Here is a 24,247-nt window from a genome sequence, read left to right as displayed (position 1 = left end):
TGCAGCTTATGCATCAGCACAGATTTGAGGAGCCAGAACTGGCTTTGGCAGGATTAAGCCAAAAATATTGGCTCCTGCCATTGTATCCAGAAATTGTGCAATTGTCCTTTATTTTTTTCCTCTGTGACTCACAGCACTTCCTTACACCACCCTTCTGTTTGGAAAGAGCTTTGTCATTAATCGCTGCTGCTGCTAAGCCAAGAAAAACACGGTAAAGACACTGGGTAAGAGCAGATAGTCAGTGCTCAGATTTCACAACACACTCTGCAGGTGTTGATTTGGAAGTGTTAGAGCATCATAAAAGACCACAAACTTCTTGACAGTGGCAGCTGTTAAGCAGCTCTTTTAAAATAAAGGGCGCCATCCCTTCTTGGCCTATGTTTCAAAGAGAGCAGACATAGACTAGAACCCAGTTCTTGCACCATTGCAGGCAGCCCAGCTTTCTGCTTGGCTGTCTGTGGGACAATACCTGCCTTTGAGTTCAGGACATTTGCTGCCACAGCATAAGCACTACTAGCCACAAGTAACCAGGCTGTCTCCCTGTTACTCTGCTCTGCATCAGGAAGCTCTGATCCTGCAAACTATCTGTGGAACAACACAGAATTACAGCTATGCAAAGTACCAGTGCAGCTAGATAATTTCTGGCTAGAGGACTCCAGCAACTAAAAGATATATTCAGAAGCCAAAATTAGACACTAATTAGAATTTGTAGAAATATTCTCAATTTAGGAATATGGAGGTTCGTATTTTTCCTCAGAAAAAAAACCCTTCCAGCCTCTCTCCTGGGTCCGAGCTCTCACAGAGCTGTAGAGCCACAGCAGAGTCACAGCTGCAAGCTGCTTCCCAAGGGTCATTCCCTTTTCATTTCCAGGTGAAGAAACGGGCTGAAGACTGGGGAACATTATAAATAACAGTGGTTCTTGTGAGTGGCAGCAGTCTACCCAGGAATTCAACTACTGCAGCACTCAGCCGCCCCTTCTTGCAGAACGTGGCCTTCAGAGCCTTGCAAGAAAGGCCACTTTTGTATTCGAATGACATGGCACGTGCCGCAGCAGCAGCTCTTGGGCAGTGCTACCACAGCACTTGTGCTGCCCCTGCCAAGCCATAGAAGCACAAGGACACTGCAGCCAGTAGCCACTTTGGGAGGAAAGGGTTCCTGACTACAAAGCACGTCCAGGCTGGCCTGGCACCCAGAGTCCAATCTGTCTCCTGCGCTGCTTGGCTGTATGGCAGGAGGGCAGCTGGCACCGAGAGACTCCCCTGGCTGTTTTCTTGCAGCGCGGGGGGAGCAGACAGGCAGGAGATCTGCTGGGCATTTGTACACAGTAAAGCCATCCCACCAGCAGGCTCCAGGGCCCTAAAAAGGACGAGCTCCCAGCTGTATGGGGGTGAGCACCTGAGAGCCAGGCCCTCACTCCACAAGACCTTGCTCCGTGACCCACTTGTGCCACCACTGAAGTGCCCCACTCAGCAGTGACAGCTTGCGACAGGCGATGCTGGGTCCATCATGGCAGCCACCCTGCCCGGGCCTGGGCCACGGTCTCCGCTCTGTGGGTGCAGAGGTGAGCGCTGCCTCCCCCAGACAGAAACAGGCAGATTCTGGCAGGAGATGCAGCTCTTGTGTCCAGCAGGGACCCTGCTGCTGCAGCAGTGGTGCTGGCGGGGGCTGGTGGATGCTCTGCTGACCCTGGGAGGGTGCCGGCAGGACGGCGGGATCAGGGGTGCCAGCATTGCTGGAGGGGCACAAGCGGGATGGATCTAGGGCTGCTCTGCCTCCCACATTCCCGCAGCCAGCTCTCAGGAGCCTTGGCCCAACAGGCACCAGCCAGGGTATCTGTTCTTCAGGTCTTTAATGCAGGGCTGCCACTGAAAGCCAGAGGGCTTCCATACAGCCAGGACGAGGCAGGCCCTTCTCCCAGAGCCCGGCACACATTCCTAAGAGGGCAGGCTGGCACAGCCCTCTGCGAGAGGGGGGCCAGGCTGCCTCCTAGCACAGCGCTGCGCTCGAGGCAGCTGTACGACTGCTGCATTTCAAGTGCAAGTAAATGAGCTTTCTTAAATACCCAAACTGGCAGCTAGGAATTATCAGGCATGAGGAAGAAGACACAGTACCCAGGATGTGCTTGGAACTCACGAGAAGGTGTGGACCAAGTGAAAGGAGCCCAACGCGCTGCCCCAGCATCTTCGTTCTACCACAAACTGCCCTGGGACCTGGGAAGGCAGGACCTCTTCCCCAGTGTGATCATTTCTTCTGTGGAGAAAAGAAGAGGTATCTGGCCTCCTTGAGCAAAGCCCAATGCCTGTGCACTCACTTCAGTTGTGACTTCAGCCACAGTTCCTCTTCCAGGATGGTGGAGAACGAGCAGGGCTTGCTGTCCCCGGCACCTGCAAGCTCTAGCACACACACGCTGCTGTGCAAGTCAGCATCAGAAACAGAGAGACACCAGACCCACAGCATAGATTTACTGTGAACACACATCTTCACAACACAGCGCAGAGATCTTTGGGCACAGCTTCACAAAAACACAGATCCTAGCTACAGACAAACACGCAGACTTGTCCATAAATACAGGAGGCGCAGGAGGCACAGCCCTGGCCTGCACTCAGGATGCGGCAGGGACACCCGTGTCAGTCTTGCCCTCAGGCTTGTGCTCACAAGTCATTTACATAAATAGGTATTAAATAATTTTCATTTTATATATAATAAAGATTTCTCCTTATTGGCTTCTAATAATCCTGATTTGTTCAAATAGCAGTTTCTTTTCATTTCTGTCACCAAGACTTCAGAGCTGTACCTTGCCTGACTCTTGGGGACTAGAAAAAAAAACCCGTGTGTGTCCTCCCTGCCCACCTCTCTCAGGCTGGATCCCAGACTCCTGCCTGCCTGCCCCAGCCCTGCAGGAAAACATTCAAGTCCATGCCAAAGAGACGTTTTCTTGCAAGTGGCAGTCTTGAACCTGATCCCCTCACTACTTTCCTTCCCACACTCCTCCAGAATGCTTTCTGCTTCTCCTAGTCTTCCTGCCATGGACTCCCTGGACCTGTTTTTGGTGGCCAGTGGTGGGAATTGAGAGAGGAAGAAGGAAGGAACAGAGAGGAGGTTGGTGGTTGTGATGGATCTGCTTACTTTGGGCCCAGAATGCCTTTCCCTGAAGGCTATGGGCCAAAAAATCTCAAAGGAGCATCTGTCCCCTTTGGACTTACCACCCCAAAAGCCTTGGCTGTACCAGTCCTCTAACTCTGCTGTCCCAGCAACCATACAGCCCTTGGGACACCAGTGCAGCCCCATGTCCCTGCTCCATGGAGGTGCCATGCCAGTACCAAGACTGCATTTGTTGTTCATTTAACAAGGCAGAGGGGGCATTGCCTCTTGCCAAATGGCAAAGAGCTGGCTTGTGGAGGAGCAGAGAAGACTCTTCCACACCCCAGAGTCCTGTGGCCTTGGGACATGGCTTGTTCTGTGCTGTGGACAGCCAGCTGCATGAGGTGCTGTGCAGGAAGCTGGGCTGCCTCCAGGCTAGAAGCGCTTGCAGTGTGCTGTCCAGTGAGCTGCTAATTCTGCTGATCCTCCCGAGACAGCGGCTGCAGCTCCTCCACGCTTTTCTTCAGTGGCAGAGGCTGCACCTGGCATGGGTGACCAGGCAGAAGCTGGCCTGACAGAGCACTGTCCCCCAGCAGCTCCTTGCCCCTATGCTCTGGGTCCAACACCTCTCCCAGCAGCTCCCCTTCACAGGGCACCAAAATCTCCTTGGACAGCCCTGGCTGATCCAGGTCAATACATTCCCCCTCACCTGGCTTCACCTTCTCCCCAGCCAGCCCTCTATCAGACCCTGCACCACACTTTGGGTTCCCTGTGTTACTTGGCTCTAACATTTCCCCAGCTGATTCTTCTTCATCCAGCTCCACCATGCTCTTCTCCTCTGGGTTAGAGTCCTCCTCTGCCAGCTCCTTCTTGCACAGCTCCAGGACCCTGCCTGGCTCTGGGCCCTTAGTCCAGGTCAGGGTCTCTGGGACACTTGGCTCCACCACCGACAACCCAGACATCCCCACCTCCACGTCAAGCCTTCTGCCTGGAGGCTGCCTCTCTCCTTGCTCAGGGGACTGGCTAGTCAGCTGCTCCTCACTTTTTGGGGGACTGATGGAAAGTTTCTCAGTGAAGCTGAAACGAGCGCAGTTGTCCACAGAGGTTGGGGAGGATGGGCCTGCACTGGAGACAGTACTGGAGGGACCACTGCTATCTGCAAAGAGGAAGAAAGATCTTAAACATTTAGTTGATATTTCCCCCGCCCAAAGCCTGGGCAGACCCAAGCTGTCCCACAGTTCCACAACCTATGGCTGAGGGTCAGCTACATGCCATGCAACCTGGCAGGGCCTTGCAGCTGCTCTTAGGTGTGTTTCTGGCAGCTCAGCTGATGAAAACCCAAGGACAACCACCACACTTATATCTTGTCATACAGTGCTATGTTGGCATACAGCCAAGAGTGGATTCTGTTGTCATTATAGAGAAAAATGTGAAATGTGATGTCTGGCTTTGAGCTGAAAAGCAGTTTCTTTCATTCCCTCATTATGGAACACTCAGCTTCAGCTTTGCTCCTCTTGTGTCTTCCTGACACACACAATCCTTGAATGTTGAGCTAGAGTCACCGCTGGAAGAAGAAATACTGCTTCTCCACTAATGCGTATTCTTGCCTTATATTGTACAATGAGCAAAATGAGAGAACAGATCTAGATTATATCTAATCCAATAAAGGGGGGAGGATTAAACAACTGTTTTCAGTCAGATGAGTTCCCTGACCTTGCTGCCTACACAGACACACAGTACTCCTGGCACACGGAGTGTACAGCCAGGAGAAGAGTAGGACTTCTCTTTCAGTGTCAAGCTTTACTTGTGTTATTAAGGCACTTGCTATGCAACTGTTGGCTAACTTTTTCCTCTTTAAGTGCCAGTCAGATCTGCAAAGGGGACTGACAACAGTCACCAGCTCTGCAGAGACTGTGACAGGTGAGGCCCAGGAGCTGCAGAAAAGCTTGTAAGTGAAGAAGTAAACCATCGGCTGTCCTATATGGAACTCTGGGTGAGGCACGTACATGGCTGGTTAGGAAAGGAAGGCATTTCCACATGCCAGCACTGAGTTGGCCACATGTCATGGAGAATCACAAAACTTGAGATGAAAATGAAGTGCATTCGGGCCCTCCATGTCCTAGGGCACAAAGCAGAGGATGTCTGGAGAGACAGCATCCATCCAACAGTAGATGTCCCCATGACATACAATACTACAGAGAGGCCCTTTCTTTGGCAGCTTTTTCACAGGGCATATGACTACTTTCCTTTTTACCTATTTCCCCTTTCTGTTTCTGTTCCTTGAAGGGCAGAGCATAGGAACCCAGACCACCAATACTTGGCTTCCACCGTTTGGCACACTTTACTTCCCTCCCTCCCTCATCATCACATTCGCCCCTGATCAAGAAGGGAGCACACTCACACCAAGGGGGCTTATCCGAACGCTGGCGCAATGGCAAAGAGGATGATGACAGGATTCGCTGGGACATAAAGGGGTCTCCTGGTATCTGGCTGCCAATCATAGAATCAAACAAAGCTTCAAGAAAAAAAAAAATACACAGATCAGTAATATTCAGACAGACATAAAGGAATGGCTTGTAGCCCAGCAGCCACAAGCAGGCACTCCAGAAGAGCTCAAGAACAGTGCAAGTTCAGAGCCATGCCTTTCTCTCAGCTCCTGGGAATCTGAGGCTAAGATTTCCCAAGCTGGAGTTTGTATCCACGTCACTGTACTTATCAGCCGTAGACAGACCTGACTGATTACTTGTCTCTCAAGTAAGTAGCCTAGAATAGCTCTGAGCTGGATCCCATAGCTCACTCCTGGGCTAGAACACCCTGGAACAGGTTTCAGACACTGCGCTTATTACCAGTCCTGTCAGGCTGATCTGTCCCGATAATGTGGAAGACTAAAAGGTCTCCTTCCTTCAACTCTGTTCTGGCTTACCCAGAGACAAGCCCACCTCACCAGTACCTGCGGTAGACTGGACATTCGATTCGCTGCAACTCCTGCACACAGCTGTCAGGAACTCGTTGACCTGTCGCAAAGAGAGGGAGTTGTGCAGGGTCTCCAGGGGATAAATGGTGGGAACCATGGAACAGCCTTCAAAACCTGGAAAGAAACCCAATCAGGAAATGAATAGAGCAAACAGCAACCTAAATCCATGCAGGACCACTCATGGTTGAAGGAGCTGGGCAGTTTGGGAATCAAACAACAGGCACACTCAGGCCTAAAGTCACCTCTTCTAGGCCAAGAAAATCACCACTAGGCAATCACATGCAATAACAGACCTGAAAGCAAGCGTCCAGGCACACGCAGAAGGAGGGGGAAGAGGAAGAAATGTATCTAGCAGCAGTCATTTTTGCTGCAAAGCCTGTGACCCTTTTGCTAAAATACATGGTTATAATGGAGAACTTGGCACAGTGCCCCATACTTTACAGAAGCTAAACAGAATTTAAGTCAACAGAATTTCCATGAAAGGACTCCTGTCACTAGTGACACCCCAGCCTGGGACACAGTCCACCCTCTCCCCATCGGCGAGGCAGTGCACACTGCTACAAATGCAGGGAGCAGCAGAACCTCCCCCTCTCACAGCAGACCCTCCGGTGTACGCCTGACAGACTGTCTCCCAAGGAAGGGCTGGGCAACAGTTTGAATTATTTGTACCCTTAACTTCACTGCTAGCAAACCCAGAATTAGTAGAAATAGGTATCTCAACATTTAACAGACACTGTGATGCAGCTTAGCTGCGAGCAACCCATTCACAATAAATTCTTTGCTACTCAAGCCAGAGGAGTATTATGGCAAGGCATTTTCCTCTTCGTCGAAGCTTCTTGGCAATGTTTTGTGGCACCAAGCCAGCCTGAAACTGTCAGAGGAGCAAGGAAGAAACAAATGAGTCTCTGGGCCTATGAGAACGAGGCCTCCTCCTGCTCTGCGCCTCTTGAGTTTAAAGGCCTCTGAACTTCTTAAGATTAGGCTTCTCATTCTGTGGCTCCCTAGCTCCCTCCAAGGAGTTCAAAAAGACCCTGGGAAGGAATTAGGTTTGTTCCTACAGAGAAGGAAAACTACTTCGAAATGCAAAAAGTACAACAGCTCTTGATGCACAACTGCATCAGGATAGCTGCCCAGCACACTGACGGGCTAAAATTGATCCCTGCAGCTTGACAGCACCTAAGGAGAAGACCTAGAGCACCTGGATTATCTGCTAAGTGTAGTCATTGTTCCAGTCACCTCCAGGACAGTCTCTGCTCCGATCCGCTCACCTAACCGAGTTCTGCAAGAGGCAAGGAGCATGAGCCAGCAGATGGCATTTAGAGTGAATCCACATGCAATATGAAGAGGCTGCAGACCAGATCATCACCAGTTTGCAATGCTGCAGAGACATCCACTGCTGTAACAGCTACTGGAGCTTAAGAACCCTCCAGACAGTCCAGAGAGGTTATGTACGCCACAAAGGGCCTACAAACATCAATCCAAGACATGAAGGATAACAAATCCTTGGCTAGGACAAAGGAATGTAAGACACAGGAAAAATACCATACTCTTCTGTCCCTTGCTGAGAAGTCCTTAGAGTGGAAGTGCTGAATAAGGAAGAGTATCTGTTCATTATTTTCTCATAGGCATTCTGGGAGACAGAGTTAAAGGAAAAGGGTGAGGGCAAGACTTAAACGGCCGCATGGAGGTGGTTGTGGAGCAGCATAGGATGAGGCTAATGTCATTTCACTACAGAATCTGTTTTTAAGAGGGGCCAAAGTTGGCTCAGCTATTGGGGTCTCCAAAGAAAAAGGGAAGGAGTTTGAATATAACACAGGGCAAAGCAACGTAGTTACGAGATACACTGGAGGCATTGATGGAGATCTGAGTGCTTGGGCACTCCTCTAATAAAAAGAGGAAATGAAAGGTCCAGTGTTAAAGGAAGCATGGAACACTGCCAACACTACTAATGTGAAACGATAACACCTATATCCCCAAAGTGCCAAATGCCTGCTTGCACAGCTCTGCTCAGCACTACGTCACTTAACCGATCTCAAGCAAGTAGAGAAAAAGGCAAAAAAAAAGGCTTCTCAAGGTGAAGCACTGCTCTTTTCAAGGAATCCCTCTCATTTTTATATGGCAGCCCACTTCCCCGCACACCTCCCTTGATCTGCTTAGCTGCTGGGGACAGACCAGCAGTCTCATGCCACCACAGGAGAGCCCAAGCAGAAGTTACCTCTACAGACCGTAATCCTTACCTGTATCAGAGCAGCAGCCAGAGTCCCCAGCAAAGTCTCTGACACTGCTGCACCACACACATTTAGCAAAGAACCAACATCTTTGGGAAGGGGTAACAAAAATAAGCATGAGTGCAAACCACAGGAACCTTTCCAGCCTGAAAGTCACCCAGTGCTGACTGCTTGGCTACTGCTGATGCTTCCCAAAACTCTTTCCTGGGGCTTGCAGGGCAGGAGTCTGCGATGCAGACGACAGCACAAGAAATTAGACAGGATTCCATACATTTTGTACCAAAATGAAACAGCAGCCCAGAGAGGAACAAGTTTCATTTTTTTCAATTTGTTCAAGTTTGACTACAGTAGCTGCATTAGAGATGCAGAGGACAACCTGCTTCCTACAGAGTGCCCTGCAGGGAGAGGCACGTGGTGGGGGTCTGCAGACCAGAGTAGCTAAAAATGAATCCCAAAGTCAACTGTAATCTTCTCTGGGCAAGGAACACAGTGTGGTTATGTCTTCAAAACTTTTGTTCCATAAAATAGGAAGAAACCATCTGATAGAGTCAAGAAAACAAGACTTGGTTATGGGAAAAACCTTAAGATACACAAGGCAGTGGAGTCTGCTGAGTACGTATTAATTTGGATGTCCAAAGAGACCGCATGTGATGTGGGGGAGCAGCTAGGAGGGATTCTCCACTTTGAATCAATACAGCAGCATCCTGACGCAGCAGGAGAGAGAACGGTAGTGCCTGAAGAGCCATTCTGCAGGTGAGAGCACCAGAGGTGCAATCCAGCTGGACACACGTCCTGGTTTGACTCCCCCGGGCACGCTGATGCCACTGCTGAAGAGCCACCCATGTTACAGCTAAGTTAACTATGTTTCAGTTTGAACTCTTCTCCCCGCAGCTTCACGTTTTTGGCATGTGCACACTTTACTGCACGCTGTCAGAGAGTCTGCTTGGCATAATCACAGTCTGTGGAGAAGTCTTCAAGATGTCCAAGGAGGGAGTCACTCTCCCCTTAAGTAAGACTGTTTCAGAGCTGCCTAGTACCGATGCACAACACTTCATAAGAGTATTAAGAAGGTGATTTGGGTATAAGGACCCTTTTGCAGAGATCATCTAGCACACTACACCGTATGAAGCAGGTGTAGGCCTGCACCTGCCTCATGGCTTCCATCTAAACCAGGGAATCCCAGACTGCTAGGAGACTCCAGCAGGCAGTAGGAACACACAGACAGAATTCTTGTGAACTCAAAGAAAGAATCAAGAAGTGCCACCTTTTCACCTGGACTACACTATCATGAATTCTGAAATAGCCAACACCTACTTTACATGGCTTGAACACCAAACAAACACATTGCAGATCTCTGAGTGAACCCTATATGCTGCATTACCCTACTGCTCTTTCACTGAGGATGTAACAAGTACTTCCCTCGATTTAGCTATATTTCCTTCAGTCACCCTGACGTCTGAGAGAAAATTTAACCAAAGGCATTAGCAGCAGAACTAAAACAAGCAGATTTTTATACTGGGAAAAGAGAAGAACAAGGGAGAAAACAAGACCTTGAATTCATTTGCATCTTCTTGATTACTGCAGGAGATGTCCCAGTCTAAACCCTTGAGAGTAAATCAATACCATTTCATTAAGAGGAAGCATCTAATTCGAATCGAGGTAACACGAAGTTTCCTAAATTCTACATATGCCCCAGAGAGACAAGAAAAAAGCTTACTGTGTAATATGAGTTGGCACAGTTGAGTTTACATGGAACACATGCCCCCCCCCGGCATGAAATCAGTGTTGGTGTGACTATTCCTCAGAGCTGGGAATTCAGCAGATCTCACCTGGGAGCCAGCAGACTTTCTGGCTAGTGGGCACGACAAAGGAGCAGTCTTCTCTTCAAGTAGTCCAAATGGTACGTACCTCAGCTTTACTAACATTGAGCTGAGGTCCCAAATATGGCAAGCTTCTCTACTAGCAGAGGGGGCTCACTAAAAGAGAGGACGGACTTGCTGCTGCAGCAGGCTGGCAAGTAGAAAGTAGCCAAACTGCTGCCAGCCAACAAAGACTGATGGCAAGGAAGACTCAGGTGAGAAGTCTTTCTGATCCAAAGCAATCTTTTTTGTGTATTGTATTTTTGCCTGAGAGTTCTGAACATTACTACACACAATTTGATTAGCAGAAGTTGACAAGTTACTACCCAGCTCTCCAGTTGTGAACTCTGCGTTGGAGTGGAGAGGGTGCCTGTTCCTTTCTCATGCAGATCCGGAAAGCCACAGGCAGACCAACAGCACCTGGCACATCCCCAAAAGGTCTGTACGCCAATGGTCTGCATGCCAGGAATTCTGGAGTAACGAAGCACTTGCCCAGTCTGAGCACAGATTCTGAAGGGCAAGGGAGGAAGCACACTCAGCAAGTTCCTCTCCAATGTGCTTGGTCAGTCCAGGCTTATTTTGTTGGGAGAACTCCAATATGCCACATGTATATTTGTATGTATTTATATATGCATACATGATATGTACATGAACTAGGATTTTTGCTTTCTAAATTTAAGCCTGTACAGTCAGCCTGAAGGTCTATCCCAGTTCAGCACCTCTCTGGCCACAGTACCAGAAGTGGCTATGAACAAAGGGGTATGAGACTAGATGGCACGTAGTGACTCCTCCTGCAAGCAGTTCCCCAAACTCCAGTGACCTGCGGCTCAGAACTGCTCTGAACCTGATGTGTCTCTTCCATATTCTCCAGTCTCCCCTTGAACTCAGTTAAGCTCCTAACACCCCCACGTACCGTGGTGAGGAGTTTCACTCTGTGTGGAAAAAATCACTTCTGTCTGAAGTTGCCTCTACTCATTCCATTAGAAACCTTCCAGCTCCTGTACTGAAACAGATGTGGAATTGCAGAGCCCCACCACCCCTCTCCAGGCCACTCCAACCACTATCGCAAACATCTTTCCCAGACTGCAAATTTCTACCTTTTCCACACTGTCCCAACTGGTGATGGCCAGATCAGAGCCCACTCTTTTAGATACGAATTTGGGGCTGTTTCCCCTTGTCATTCAAATTTATTTACACTGAGCATCACCTTACTACCCACTCATTATCACAGGGTCATTCTCTGTTTCTTCACTACTGACCTTGGGCTTCAGTACCACTGTAAATCATTACCAACACAACCTTACTTCACACTCTTCTTTTTCCCAGCTATGACCTCACAGATAAGCACAGGTTCCCAGACAGATTGCTTCAGGGCTCCGCTGTTGATCCTTCCAGCTATGGATGCCAACTGCATACTCTTAACTCCCCGATTCTATCTTTTAATTCATGTTTTCTTTGTGTGGACAGACGTACGGTTGAAAGTCAGGAAAGAAAGGATAGGAGTATGTAGTTTTCAGAAGGGGGGGATGTTGGGCTGTCAGCTACAGAGACCGGAGACACATCTGCTCTGAGAAGAACCCCAGCAGGAATCCCAAATACACTAATTAACTGTGGGCTTGATGACAGACTGAGAAAACAGCAAGAAAGAACTCACTGATTGCAGAGATCTGATTTCCACACAGGAAGGCTGCTACGCTGAGGTACATAACTCATATATTTGGCTGCATGAGGGCAGGCTGCACGACCCAGCACCATGCTGCAATATTCGGCGTATCGCTGCCCAAAGCACTGAGTTCATTTACTCTCCCTACCAGAGCTCACAGGAGATGGCTGAAAACTGCAGCAGGGAAAGCTCAGCTTTGGCTTTGCAGCAGTCTGCTGCGTTCCCTTGAAGCAATTTTACTCCTCTTTAGTATTTGTTGCTAGGAGACCAAGGATTGTTCTAATTATATATGAAAAGCAACTGCCATCTCCAAATTGCCTACTTGACAGAAAGGACCGTATCAAGAAAAAACAGACTGTGTCAGAAAAATTCTCTTTTCTAGGTTCTGAAAACGCTTGATCCTGTTGCTTCACTACATGAAAAGCTATATTGTCTCTGCCCCTTCCACCTATGGGTTGGAATGAAAAAAGGAGGTCCATGCATCACACCACAGCTCAGCAAGCCACATGCACCGAGCAGGTTCTATGGTGCCAGGTGAACATTAACAGCCAGCCCCAGCTAGCTGCCCCTCTCAGAGAGTAATCTTTCTACTTGTCTTAGAAGTACTGAGACCTCAATGCATTAGACTTCCTGTCTGTGCCAGAGGCTTAAAAATATCAGAGAAACAGTAGCAAGCTTTGATTTATAACATCTAGATTCAATACTGAAATCGCCTATCTCTCCCCACCAGAAACATGACACGCTGCAAAGGTTCTAACAGGCAAAACAGATGCCATGCAATGCAGCCACACAGAAGCTCAGTTTCCACCCGTATCTTAACTTGGTCTCTCTAAGAACAACACAATCCCACAAGCACTCACTTCCCCAAAATTTCCACAGCAAGTTCACTCTGCATGTGACCAGCTGCTGTGCCCCCTTAAACTCCTTTCTTCCCATACTCTTACTATTCACTTTATTTCCTCCATTAATAATGGGACACCTTGTGGCACCCCACTGAGACCTGCACAGGAATGTCATGTCAGCAGGGCATCACACTGGTAGGAGCTCAGCATCTAACCTGAATGAAGCTTAAGGGCTTGCCCTGGCTAAAGGAAGGAGGCAACGAACAATTGCCAAAGATGGAAAGAGCAGTTACAGCCACACGAAGAGCACTGGCTCCATGTGGAAAGGCTACCGCCTAAGGCTCCAAAACTGCCGGGTGCAACAGCCCACACAGCTTGCTGCAGCAGCAGCCCAAAGATTTAAGGGATGCAGTGAGGGAAATGCTTTCCTTTTTTAGAAGCAAAGCATACTTTGCATTCTCAAGCAGTGTCCCTAGTCAGCTACAAGAGCACGGGACCAAGGCAGCTGCAGCGTGCAGTACCGTAAAGACACTCCAAGTCATCCCGCCCTGAGATCAGCCAGCTCCTGAAGAGGCGCAGGTGGTAGGAGCACTGCTGGAGGTGATGGGCTAGAGCGGCATCCAGGGAGATGTTCCGGCTCGTGGCATAGTCAGAGGAAAAGCGGCGCAGCAACTGGGCAACGTGGTGGTGCTCAAACGCATCTGGAGGAAAGGGGGCCATAGAGAGTGAGAGGAGAGGGGCAGGTGCAGCTGGGGATAGAGAAATTGTGGAGATGTGGGGATGGAGCTGCCAGCACCAGGGCTGCTGGGTGGGAAAGACCCACACCACACACCGAAGCCCAGTCCCTCCTGCAGCGAGCAGGTCAGGAATACCCTTAGATCTACATACCCCCAGTCACGTTGCAGCAGGCCCAGCCTTTGCCAAACACAGCTGCAGTGCAGGGGCAGTACCTGAGCAGCGAGGTTTCATATTTGTAAGTAAAAGTCTGACAGGTGAATAAATTCTAGGACATGTTCCAATTCCAATACAGTTCAGGTTTAGCTAGATAAGAAGGTCAGGCCCACACTTGCCCTCCCCCAGCTGAGACAAGAAATCCAGACTGCCAACAGACCGTTTGAGTCCTGCATCCAAACGCAGCCAGCCACCTCTGCACATGGAAGACAGCAAATGAACTGGCATCAGACGACCGGAGGCTGTGAAAGGGACGCTGGGGAACAGCAGGGTTTGACTGAAAGCAGAGTGCTGAGAGTCTGAAAGAACAGAGGGGGAACAGAAGTGCTGACCTCCCCTCTCTAGACTCTCAGAACAGTCCTGTGCAATTTTCTGTGATATCCTCGCACGGCAGACAAGATACTAGCATGCGGGCACGTCTTCTCCATGTATACAGTCTCAGGACTCATGTCACGCTCCCAAGACTCACGAGAGCAGGGCATAAAGCATCTGGTCTGACGCTGTGCTTGGCCACTGCTCTGGTTCACCCATCCCATTTCACCACACAGAGGCAGCTCTTCAGAAACAAAATCCAGATTCAGAGCTGTGAATAGCTTTTGCATCCTCAGGTGAGTGGTTCAAGTGGCTAAACATCCTTCCTACTAAAACCAGTGCCAAACTCAGACCAATTATGCCTAACTTCAAGCTCACACCTGCTAGACCTCTGTTTTTGTTTTCTTGATTAAGGGGCACTTTGCCATCAGAAATACTCATTAGGTTCTTGGGAAAACCTTATGCCCAGTTTCACTCGATTGTATTTGGGGCAGGGGCAGTTGCTTTACAGTGTGGCTTAGGAAAGACTGGTGCTTGGTACAAGTTTTGCTGGCAAGATAGAACAACACATCCTGCTGACATACACGTGAGCTCAGATGGTATCCAGACATACAAACAAATTGAGCAGTTGGCCACTCTGGGAAAAACAAAACTGAGCAAACACAGAAAATAGGTTCCCTTCAGATATCTGAAACAATAAAGCCACATTTAGCTGCCCCTTCTCATTTCGTCTTTCCCAAAACTTTGGTCTTCGTAACAGTCTTCTGAACTTCTTTCATCTTCCAGATCACGCAGAGCAGAATTTCTTCATATTTACTAAGCAATAAGATTGCAGAAGCAGCCTTGATCACATAAGACAGAAATACTTAACCTGATACCTTCCAGTGACCTGCTTTGGTTGTAAATTGTCTCAACAGCAGAAGCCACGAGGTAGAAGTGGTGCTGTGAAACAAACCTTTTAAAAAAAAAATTTCTGTGCAAGACTTGGATAATAAACACACTAGTTCAAGGCATCGGCTACCACACAGCTAATGGTCTTTAACCTCAAAAGACTCACAGTTCAGGTGTTAGGTTAGTGGCAACATGAAGCAGAGATAGTGAGTCAACAGAAGCACTGCTGGATGTCCTCCTTTACCAAGCCCCTCCATAGCTACTAGCAGGACAGGAGTGAAGCAGGTTACATCACCCTGGGTGCCATGGTGCCAAACCACCCCTGCCTCAGAAAGGCAGCATTGTCCACCAACAGCAGAGCAGTGAAAGTTCGGGAGAGACACCATTCCCAGGGTAAGATCTGCAGGCAAGGTGAGCCTACTCCCACCACCACCACCACGCTTGGAGTAACCAAGCGACCACCCTAACAGACAAGTTTGCAAATAGGAGGCCACGAGGTTACCAGTACTCCTAAGATGACTGTGCTGAGGAATACCATGCACAGAGGGAATGCTGTTAGCACCTCCTGCTCTCCCACCGCAGTCTGCGCTCTTCCAGGTGACACACAGGTAGCCTCAGGCTATCCTTGTTTTGGCCCTGCAAATCTGCATTGTAGAAACTGAGGACCTAAGCTGGTGATGCTCTTAAAGAATATGGAGTGGATATCCGCCCCCCACCAAATCAAACGGTGTTCTCCCCCCAACTCCCACCCCCCAAAAAGGGAGCGTGAAAGAAGGCCTTAATGTCAGCAGTGGAATTAAAGGCTGCTGTAGGAGTCCATTCACAGAGCCACTGCTCTTGTTTTTTAACCTGGGACACAAATGCCTTGGGGGACAGCAGAGGAACCACTGAGCAGTAACAGAGGATGAATGAACAAGTTAGTCACAACAAGACAATGGGGGAAGGTGAAGCATGTTTGGACACCATATACACAGACACAAAAAAACCCACAGGAAGGCTGAGAGGAGAATATGTGCAGAGAGAACTGAATGTGAGCATGGGGTTAGAAGTGTGAGGGAACGTCAAATCAAGGAAGCAAACGTACCATTAGTCGGATGCTTTGCAAACGACACAGAAAATCGTTTTACGGCTGGCATAGACAAGAGCTCTGAGGAAATAAAAACAGATCATCTCAGTTAACAGCCTGCTTCTAAGGATCCCCTGACCTTCATATGCTTGCAACTACCCTTTCAGGTTCACCTTCTTCTTGACTCCCACAACACATGCTCCCGTTGGGCCTGCTGCAGCACCCCCGGGCACTCTCTACCTGCGGGTCTGACTGAACCTCTTGTCTGCCTTGCACTCTGCCAGCTCCCCACTTGCTTTGCACTGCCCTGCCAGGGTCTCCCCTGACACTACAAAGACCTCAGCCACACTCCCGCAGTCACAGACAGCGTCTGATATCTTCCCACCACGCTTCCAGCCACCCTGAGAGCAACCCAGGCTCAGTCCAGCGCAAGTTGCAGTTAGGCCATGCTCACAGCCACAGGAGCACATGGCCAAGCATGCAGCAGCACCACAGGAGGATAGTTCTCAGGATTCACCTCTGCCCAAGGAAAACAACAACCATTCTGCAGAGGAACCGAAGAGCCCTGGCACAGGTAAGTGCAGCTCAAACATCCTATTAATGCAAGCTAAACAGAGCTATTTATAAGTTTAAAGCTCAATCAACTAACTAATTAGGGAACAAACACAAGACCCATGAAGATGTGCCTCTACAGTTCTGTTGCTCAAAGCATTTCAGTATAGAAGAGGTTTTGGGGTACACCTGTCGGAGTGGTCCTCAGGCTTCTCCTGGCCATGTCCCAGGCCAGGCCAAGCTCATCCACAGAAATCACACATCAGAAGGACAGTGCAAGGACAGACTCTATGCATCTAATGGGGTGCAAACAGATGAGCTTTAAAAGACATGGATTAGTCTCCATATGCACCAAAAAAAAAAAAAAAAAAAAAAAAAGCTGAAAACTTCAGTTTATTCCCACTCTGGAAATTCCTCAGCTATCATGGGAAAGAATGGCCTAGACCAGACCATCTGTATGTAGAATTTGATGTGAGACCCCAGCCAATCATACCCTTTGCTGCTATCTAGGAACTTTTAGGAAATATTAGAAAATGTTTTTATTTCTCTTTCATGTTTCATGTGTCTGTTCTACATAGTCAAAAAGGGTTTGTGTGCCTATCCCTGTACACCAAGGTTAGGAGATACACATATCAATTTATGCTCCACACTCCCATTGTGCTTCTCTAGCTACATCTATTTGGCCAAGTAATATATTTAAACCAACTCTCAAACTTGCTGCAATTTCCTTCACCAGCATAACAGCCCTAAAAATTGTTTTTCTTTCTTTAAACTCAACCAATAAAGCATGACAATCTTCCCTACACATGCAATCCCTGAAAAGTGTCCAAGTCTTGGAGCTGCAGTCAGCCAGCTGGTAACCACCTCCATTCCACCCCACATCTCCCCCTTGCCTTTACAGCACATCACTTTAAATGGCACTGTGATATAGCTTACTGGATCCCTGGCTTCAGACAAGCCAACTTCAAAAATCACCATCAGCGGACCTTCCCTCAACAAGACTTCTGAAATAAGGGCCATTTTAACTTCACTTGAGCAAGTCTTTGATGAAGCACTATAAGCCATGCACCACACCTTGAAGCATCATAGCCATGAAAAAATATCAAAAAGTTCATGCAAAGATGTGCTCCAGAACCTGAAGGGTTTTAAACATTATTAGCCTGATGACTGTGAAAAAGGCCTTGATATAAATGTACTCCAAGAGTCTGCTTTAGCTGCTGTGTCACTTACTGTATTCAGCTCTAGTGATGTTTGGTTTAAATGCCATTGTTCAGCATTTCATTGGTGCTCATTTAAGCAGGAACATGCAGATCAAGGGCTTATTTCACATTCCAAACTGCCTTCCCAGAAGCTAAACACCCTTTTGCCTCCTACTTGTTTTTCCAAGCCCCCCACTTCTTCCTCATAATTGCTCTTATTGCAGCAAGGCGCTGGTAGCACAGGGTGCCATAGCACACTAAGGAACATGAAAAAGGAAGTGTAATGTCAAGATGAATAATTCTGGGCTTAGTCACACACTAGTTAAATAAGCCTGCCTTTTAAGTACTTGAAGGTACAAGCAGGTCTCAGCACACAGAGACCTTGTCACTGAATTTAGGCTAATGCAGCAGGACTCTGCTCTGGACCTTGAATGCAAGTAGCCAGTTGCAGGCACACTCCTACTATACAGTCTACAGAGAAAGGCAGTACAGCACCAAGACTGAGCAGAATCTGTTCTCTTCCCAGCTGGGCACAAAGCAAGCAGTATTTGATGGTTTTCCCTGAGAATTAGTGCTGCCTTGGACTCACACTGCTTGCAGAGTTATGGAAGAAAATATCTTGCTGGCCTTTTCAGCAACTCTCCTGGTATTCACACCCCCATTTTGTGCCAAAACCATGAGCTTATTCTGGGACCTACAAGTAGCCAGCACTTGGTGCCTTGAGCAGCCCAGACTGGTACAGCAGGGTTTAAAATCCTCACAGTTCACCCTCCCTGTCTCTGTCACTCACAGCCTGTTGTGTGCTAGGGAGCTCCCTGAAGAGGTGAGAAGCAACGGAGTTTTCTCTTACACAATGAAAAGCAGCACAGAAAGCCACTATACATAATGGTCTCAATACAATGGCATCCATGAGATCCAATAGGTCTGAGAATTGGATAGCATCTTTCCACCCTGATTCGCTAGGCCATTTTCCTTGCCTCAAAACTGGACAAAAATCCAAATGAACTAACCTCCTGTTTTCCCCAAAGGCCCCAAATTATTGCCTTAATCACCTCCTCACCTTGTAATCCACCAGTGCTAGTGTTCATTATGATCCCAGTAAGAAAGGCACTCAGACTCTGTAAAGTATTGCTTAAAATACCACTTGCTAGAACTAACATAAAAAGGAAGAAGAGAAGACAGATAATCTTACATCCATTCAGATGCTGGGAAGCCCAAGTTGTGCAACATTAGGTGGATTTCCAACCAGGACACAGCAGATCCTATCCATGGAGTAGTCTGTTCAATGCTGCTCAGCTCAGCATTCCAACAAATGGTATGTCAATCAGTACTTACAGAGTCTGAGTGCCTTTCTTATCGGGATCACAACAGACACTTGCACTTGTGCATTACACTCCTACAACTCCTCCAGGACACCTCAGTCCTTCCCTGTGCTCCAATTTCCTTGAAAGTAGCAACACTCCCTCTGCTGCTCAATGGATAACGCACTAGTAATAACTGCAGATCAATCCGCAGATGGCAACATCCCTTCACGCATGTGCATTGGGCAACATTTATAGTAATGACCCAAATACATTTTACCAGAATGTCTTGCTAAACTTTAAAGCAGTTTCTGCAGAACTGCAAAATAACTTCTGGTCCTTCTGGTCCTTTTACAGTATTTCATCCAAGTATCCCACTTACCTCAAGCATTTCAAGCATATTACACTTGCTTTCTGGCAGCTACCTCAGATTCTTCTGTGTGCCCAGCCTTACTCTAATACCCATCTTATCCACTCCCAAGCACATCATTCTGCCTTTGGGATGGCTCCATCTTCCATAGGGTAAGGATTACTGTCTCCACAAAAGCTTCATTTAGCATCAGCAAGATCACCAAAGTAAGCACAATGATATGATGCACTGGATTTACACACCAGGACAAACCTATTTAATATCTAGACCAATAAATCCTCCTCCACAACAGCAAGTAGTATTAAAATGTGAAAGCAAAATCAGACCACAGCAATACCATACATCAGCACAAAACTCCTTGTACAGTGTCAGCTCCAGTCTTGTCCTAGCAAGGATCACAATTTCTTGGGATACGATAAAATGCATTACTGTAGATGCAACGAATATGCACATTCAAGTGTCATTCTTCTCATCAGTCTTAGTCTTTGTCTCAATAGCATCCTGAGACCACAAATTAACCACCTGCTGCACAGGGAACACACATACCGTCTTTGCATGTCAGGCTGCTGGCAAACTTTTTGCCATGGCTGCGTGCGTAGTCCTGGAGGTTGGGGGCACTGGAGGAGCCTCCCAGCACAGTGGTGCTAAACAGGCCGGTGCATTGTGACCCTGGAAAGGCATGGAAGGTGTTAGTATTACATCTCCACTGTATGCAACTACAGAAAAGCAGGGTTAGTCAAAGAATGAGGAATGAACTGGCCATTTCACAGGAAATCTCAGGGAAAAAAAATTATGCTAGGCAGCATGGGGAGGCAATATTCCCCATTCTAAATTCAGTAGTGCCCAAAACAGCACCAGGAAAGTTCCCAGCTCCAGGGGTTTATTTCCATTTGGCTTTCTTGCCCTGACCTAATAGAAACACCTTGACACCCTCCAGTCAGCAAATCTACATACTCATGTCAGAAAAGCAAGGATGCCAAACTGCTGATGTTCATGTCACAAGAACTCTTTTCTCTGCTCTTCTGCCCTTTCTCTTTGGAAAGCTCCTTTTTCTGTGGGATACCAAGAAGAAGAAAGGACTGCCTGATCTGTTGATCAGCAAATGTGGCTTAATCACTCTGTCAAGTATTAAGGAAAGCAATGTGACCAGAGAGCTTTCTTTCACAAGCTGCTGCCCAGATGATATTTCACATCCACTTGGTCATGTCTTGCCACTCCAGAGCAGGTCTGATTGTCCCATGAACTACCCTTGCAAAGCACCAGATGCGCACACAGCATGGAACTGTGCTTACCCTATGGTGAGGAATATGGCATGCAAGATGGTCTCATGCACAGGAGGGCAACCTAATACCGGTGGCTCTGGCAACTGTTGGTGTTTGCTTCTCCAAGGCACAGTGTTCTGTAGAGTGACTTGACTTTATGTGATATTTAGGGAACATCGGGCATTTGAAACAGGAGGAAAGCAATTGTGAGTGAGACAAAACCTTATTATGGGCCAGACAAAGCCACTGACTGGCTATAAATTCTCTGCTAAACCATCTTGATGCTGCATTCTGTACTGAGAATATCAACTACTAAAAACAACATTACTCCCACATACAAAAGGCTTCCAGAAATAAGCAGGTTGATCTTGTTCTACCTTGTCTGCCAATGCAAAAAAACTGACATAACTGCCTATTAGTATTTAACTAGAACAGTGCAACTGTTACTACTGTTAAAAAGATCCTGCCTATATTGCAAGCAGCTCTTGATTCTAAAAATACAGCATCATAACAGGATTTAAGTTGGACGGAGCCTCTGGAGGCTTCTTTCCCAACACCCCACCAGGGGCAATTTGGATCAGCCTGCTAGGGTTTGTCCAGTCAAGTTTTGAATACCTCCAAGAAAGGAGATTTCACAACCTCTCTGAGCCCCTGTTCCAATATCTGGCACATTCATGGTCAAAAATTTGTTCCTCCTAGCTAACTGGAATTTCCCATGCTACAACTTGTGTCTGTTGGTTCTCATCCTATCACCATGTCCCTTGGAGGACAGTCTGTCTCCATCTTCTCTGTAACCTCCCATTTAGGTGGTTTAACAGCATTAAGGTCTCCACTCCCCACAGCCTCTGATCTGAACAAGCCCCACTCTCTCAGCTTCTCCTCCAAGGTTGTGTGCTCCAGCCCCCATCCACCTCCACTGCCCCTTAATGGGCTTACACCCACTATATCCACACCCTTCTTGCACTAGGGAGCCCAGGACAGGACAGCAGTACTTCAGATGCAGTCTCACAAGAGGTGAATAGAGAGGAAGAGCCAAGTCCCTCAGCCTAACGGCTGTACTCCTGTTAATCCAGCAAAGCGTGCTGTTGGCCTTTTTTGGTGTAAGGACACGCTGCTGCCTCATGTCCACTTGTTGCTCTTCAGGACCCCAGCTCTTTCTCTGCAAACCTCCTTTTTAGTCAGAGCTTCTTTGAGGAAAACACACAGATCCTGAGTTTTGAGCTATTCACTGAGCTATATAAGCTCAGTCTAAGCTGACAATATCTGCTTCTGGGAACAGTGGGGGATGACCAAAAGGGTTCTCATATGCACTAACTTAAGCTACTCCACCCTGTGACACTGCTGGTAGCTTTCCACAGGACAGACTACTACAAACATGTCCTTGGACAAACAGGCAAAGAACTCTTGCCTGTAGAGTGACTGATATTCAAGTCTTAGAAAATTTCCTCCTAATGCCTTAAATTGAAGCTCAGTGCTGACTCGGCATGAACTGGAATCTGTCAGAATGCAAACAAAATTGTGGCAAGAAGCAGCCAGGATGATGCTCCTAATCATCCTTCCATGGCTTAAAAACAAACAAGCAACAAGAAAACCCCAACAGACTCATTTACTGGCAGATAAAAATGGAACAGAAGATTTTTATGACTTTCTATCTTGAACAGCCTTGTGCCACTAATTATTAGCTAAGGATACCCCAATGTTTCTGCTATTCTACAATAGACAGGCATTTTGTTAGCACCCTTAAGCCAGAGGAGAATTTACAAAGATGACTCTGTGGATGACAGCAATTGCCTACAGTGAACTCTAGGAGACCTCTGTAGCCAAAGTAAACGCACACACACATGCATCCTAAAGAACATAATGGTATACTAGCAACATCTTAACTGGCACTGTTCAACATCTTTGTCAGTGACATGGACAGTGGGATCGAGTGCACCCTCAGCAAGTTTGCCGACGACACCAAGCTGCGTGGTGTGGTCGACACACTGGAGCGAAGGGATGCCATCCAGAGGGACCTTGACAGGCTGGAGAGGTGGGCCTGTGGGAACCACATGAAGTTCAACAAGGCCAAGTGCAAGGTCCTGCGCGTGGGTTGGCGCAATCCCAAGCATGACTATAGGCTGGGCAAGGAATGGATTGAAAGCAGCCCCAAGGAAAAGGACTTGGGGGTATTGATTGATGAGAAGCTCAACATGAGCTGGCAGTGTGCGCTTGCAGCCCAGAAAGCCAACCGTGTCCTGGGCTGCATCAAAAGAGGTGTGACCAGCGGGTCGAGAGAGGTGATCCTGCCCCTCTACTCCGCTCTTGTGAGACCCCACCTGCAGTACTGCGTCCAGCTCTGGGGGCCCCAGTACAGGAGAGACATGGAGCTGCTGGAGCGAGTCCAGAGAAGGGCCATGAAGCTGATCAGAGGGCTGGAGCACCTCTCCTGTGAGGACAGGCTGAGAGAGTTGGGGTTGTTCATCCTGGAGAAAAGGCGGCTCCGGGGAGATCTAATTGCAGCTTACCGGTACCTGAAGGGGCCTACAGGAAAGCTGGTGAGGGACTGTTTATCAGGGAGTGTAGTGACAGGACAAGGGGGAATGGGTTTAAGCTGAAGGAGGGTTGATTTAGATTAGATGTTAGAAAGAAATTCTTTACTGTTAGAGCGGTGAGGCACTGGACAGGCTTGCCCAGAGAAGCTGTGGATGCCCCATCCCTGGAAGTGTTCAAGGCCAGGTTGGATGAGGCTTTGGGCAATGTGGTCTAGTGGAGGGTGTCCCTGCCCGCAGCAGTGGGGTTGGAACTAGATGATCTTTAAGGTCCCTTCCAACCCAAACCATTCTGTGATTCTATGATTCTAACATTTGCTAGAAATCACTGTGTGTGTGCTGGATTTTTTTTTGTGTATTTAATTTTCAGATGTACATTCAATGTTTCAAATATTTAAAAAATGGGCATCCCTTATTTCCCTATGGGAGTCTCAGCACAAAGCTTCATGCCCACCAGCAATACACCACCTCTATTGCTCAAACAGCAAGGAGTGATTTTACTCTATTTTGAAATGTTCTTGCAAGCAAAGAAAGGCACTGAAACTTCCCTAGGCTTCTCAAGCTAGAAGCATACACACTATTGCAGACAATCCACAATAATGCACTTGCTCCTACCCAGAAAAAACGTGGCATACTCCAAAGCACCACTTCACATAGACAAAGCAAGCTGCAGCCTGCCCCTTTTCCAAACAGACATTTCGAGGCATTTTTTAAGTTACAGTAAAGACACAATTCTGGCAAGTATGGCAGCAGGGTTATTCTAGGACCTCTGTCCTGCTCCCCGTTCCTGTATGACTAAACATGAACTAAACATGAGGTTATACATCAACAGACATGCTCCCAGAGATAACAATAGCCAGCCACTGACAAGGTCAGGCAACAGGAGATAGGTTCAACTTTGGAAAAGCTCAGAAACAGCAGGTAGTATCTGAATGAACATCCTCATAGCACAGCTGCTGAGACAAATATTAAAGCCAAAGTCCAAGCTCCTGTGAGTTCTAGTATTATTTCTCAGAGAGAGAGCACATTTCAGATCCTAAAGAGGAAAGAAATCAAACTTCTACAAAACAAGCAGGAAAGGAACCAGGAAGATTCCTCGAAGAGCTTGACTTTTACAGGTAAAGAGGCATCATTCTTCTTAACAGCTCTCAGGTTAAGAGAAAT

General features: G+C 47.8%; 1 protein-coding gene across 5 annotated transcripts in view; it reads right to left on the bottom strand.

The window, feature by feature from the left end:
- Positions 1-2,134: 2,134 nt before the first annotated feature.
- Positions 2,135-24,247, bottom strand: part of PPIP5K1 (diphosphoinositol pentakisphosphate kinase 1) — a 54,079-nt gene continuing 31,966 nt past the window's right edge. For 2 of the 5 annotated variants that reach the window (XM_054836808.1, XM_054836807.1), the window contains exons 27-32: positions 19,837-19,959; positions 15,887-15,949; positions 13,170-13,349; positions 6,033-6,170; positions 5,484-5,597; positions 2,135-4,238 (exon numbers count right to left, since the gene is read on the bottom strand). In XM_054836808.1, the coding sequence (XP_054692783.1) occupies positions 3,553-4,238; positions 5,484-5,597; positions 6,033-6,170; positions 13,170-13,349; positions 15,887-15,949; positions 19,837-19,959 (1,304 nt within the window). In that variant the 3' untranslated portion in view covers positions 2,135-3,552. The remainder of the gene's footprint in view (positions 4,239-5,483; positions 5,598-6,032; positions 6,171-13,169; positions 13,350-15,886; positions 15,950-19,836; positions 19,960-24,247) is intronic. The other 3 variants (XM_054836809.1, XM_054836811.1, XM_054836812.1) reach the window with 3 other exon arrangements.

Source organism: Grus americana, chromosome 10, assembly GCF_028858705.1.
Source record: "Grus americana isolate bGruAme1 chromosome 10, bGruAme1.mat, whole genome shotgun sequence".
NCBI lineage: Eukaryota > Metazoa > Chordata > Aves > Gruiformes > Gruidae > Grus > Grus americana.
This window is presented reverse-complemented; position numbering and strand designations above follow the sequence as displayed.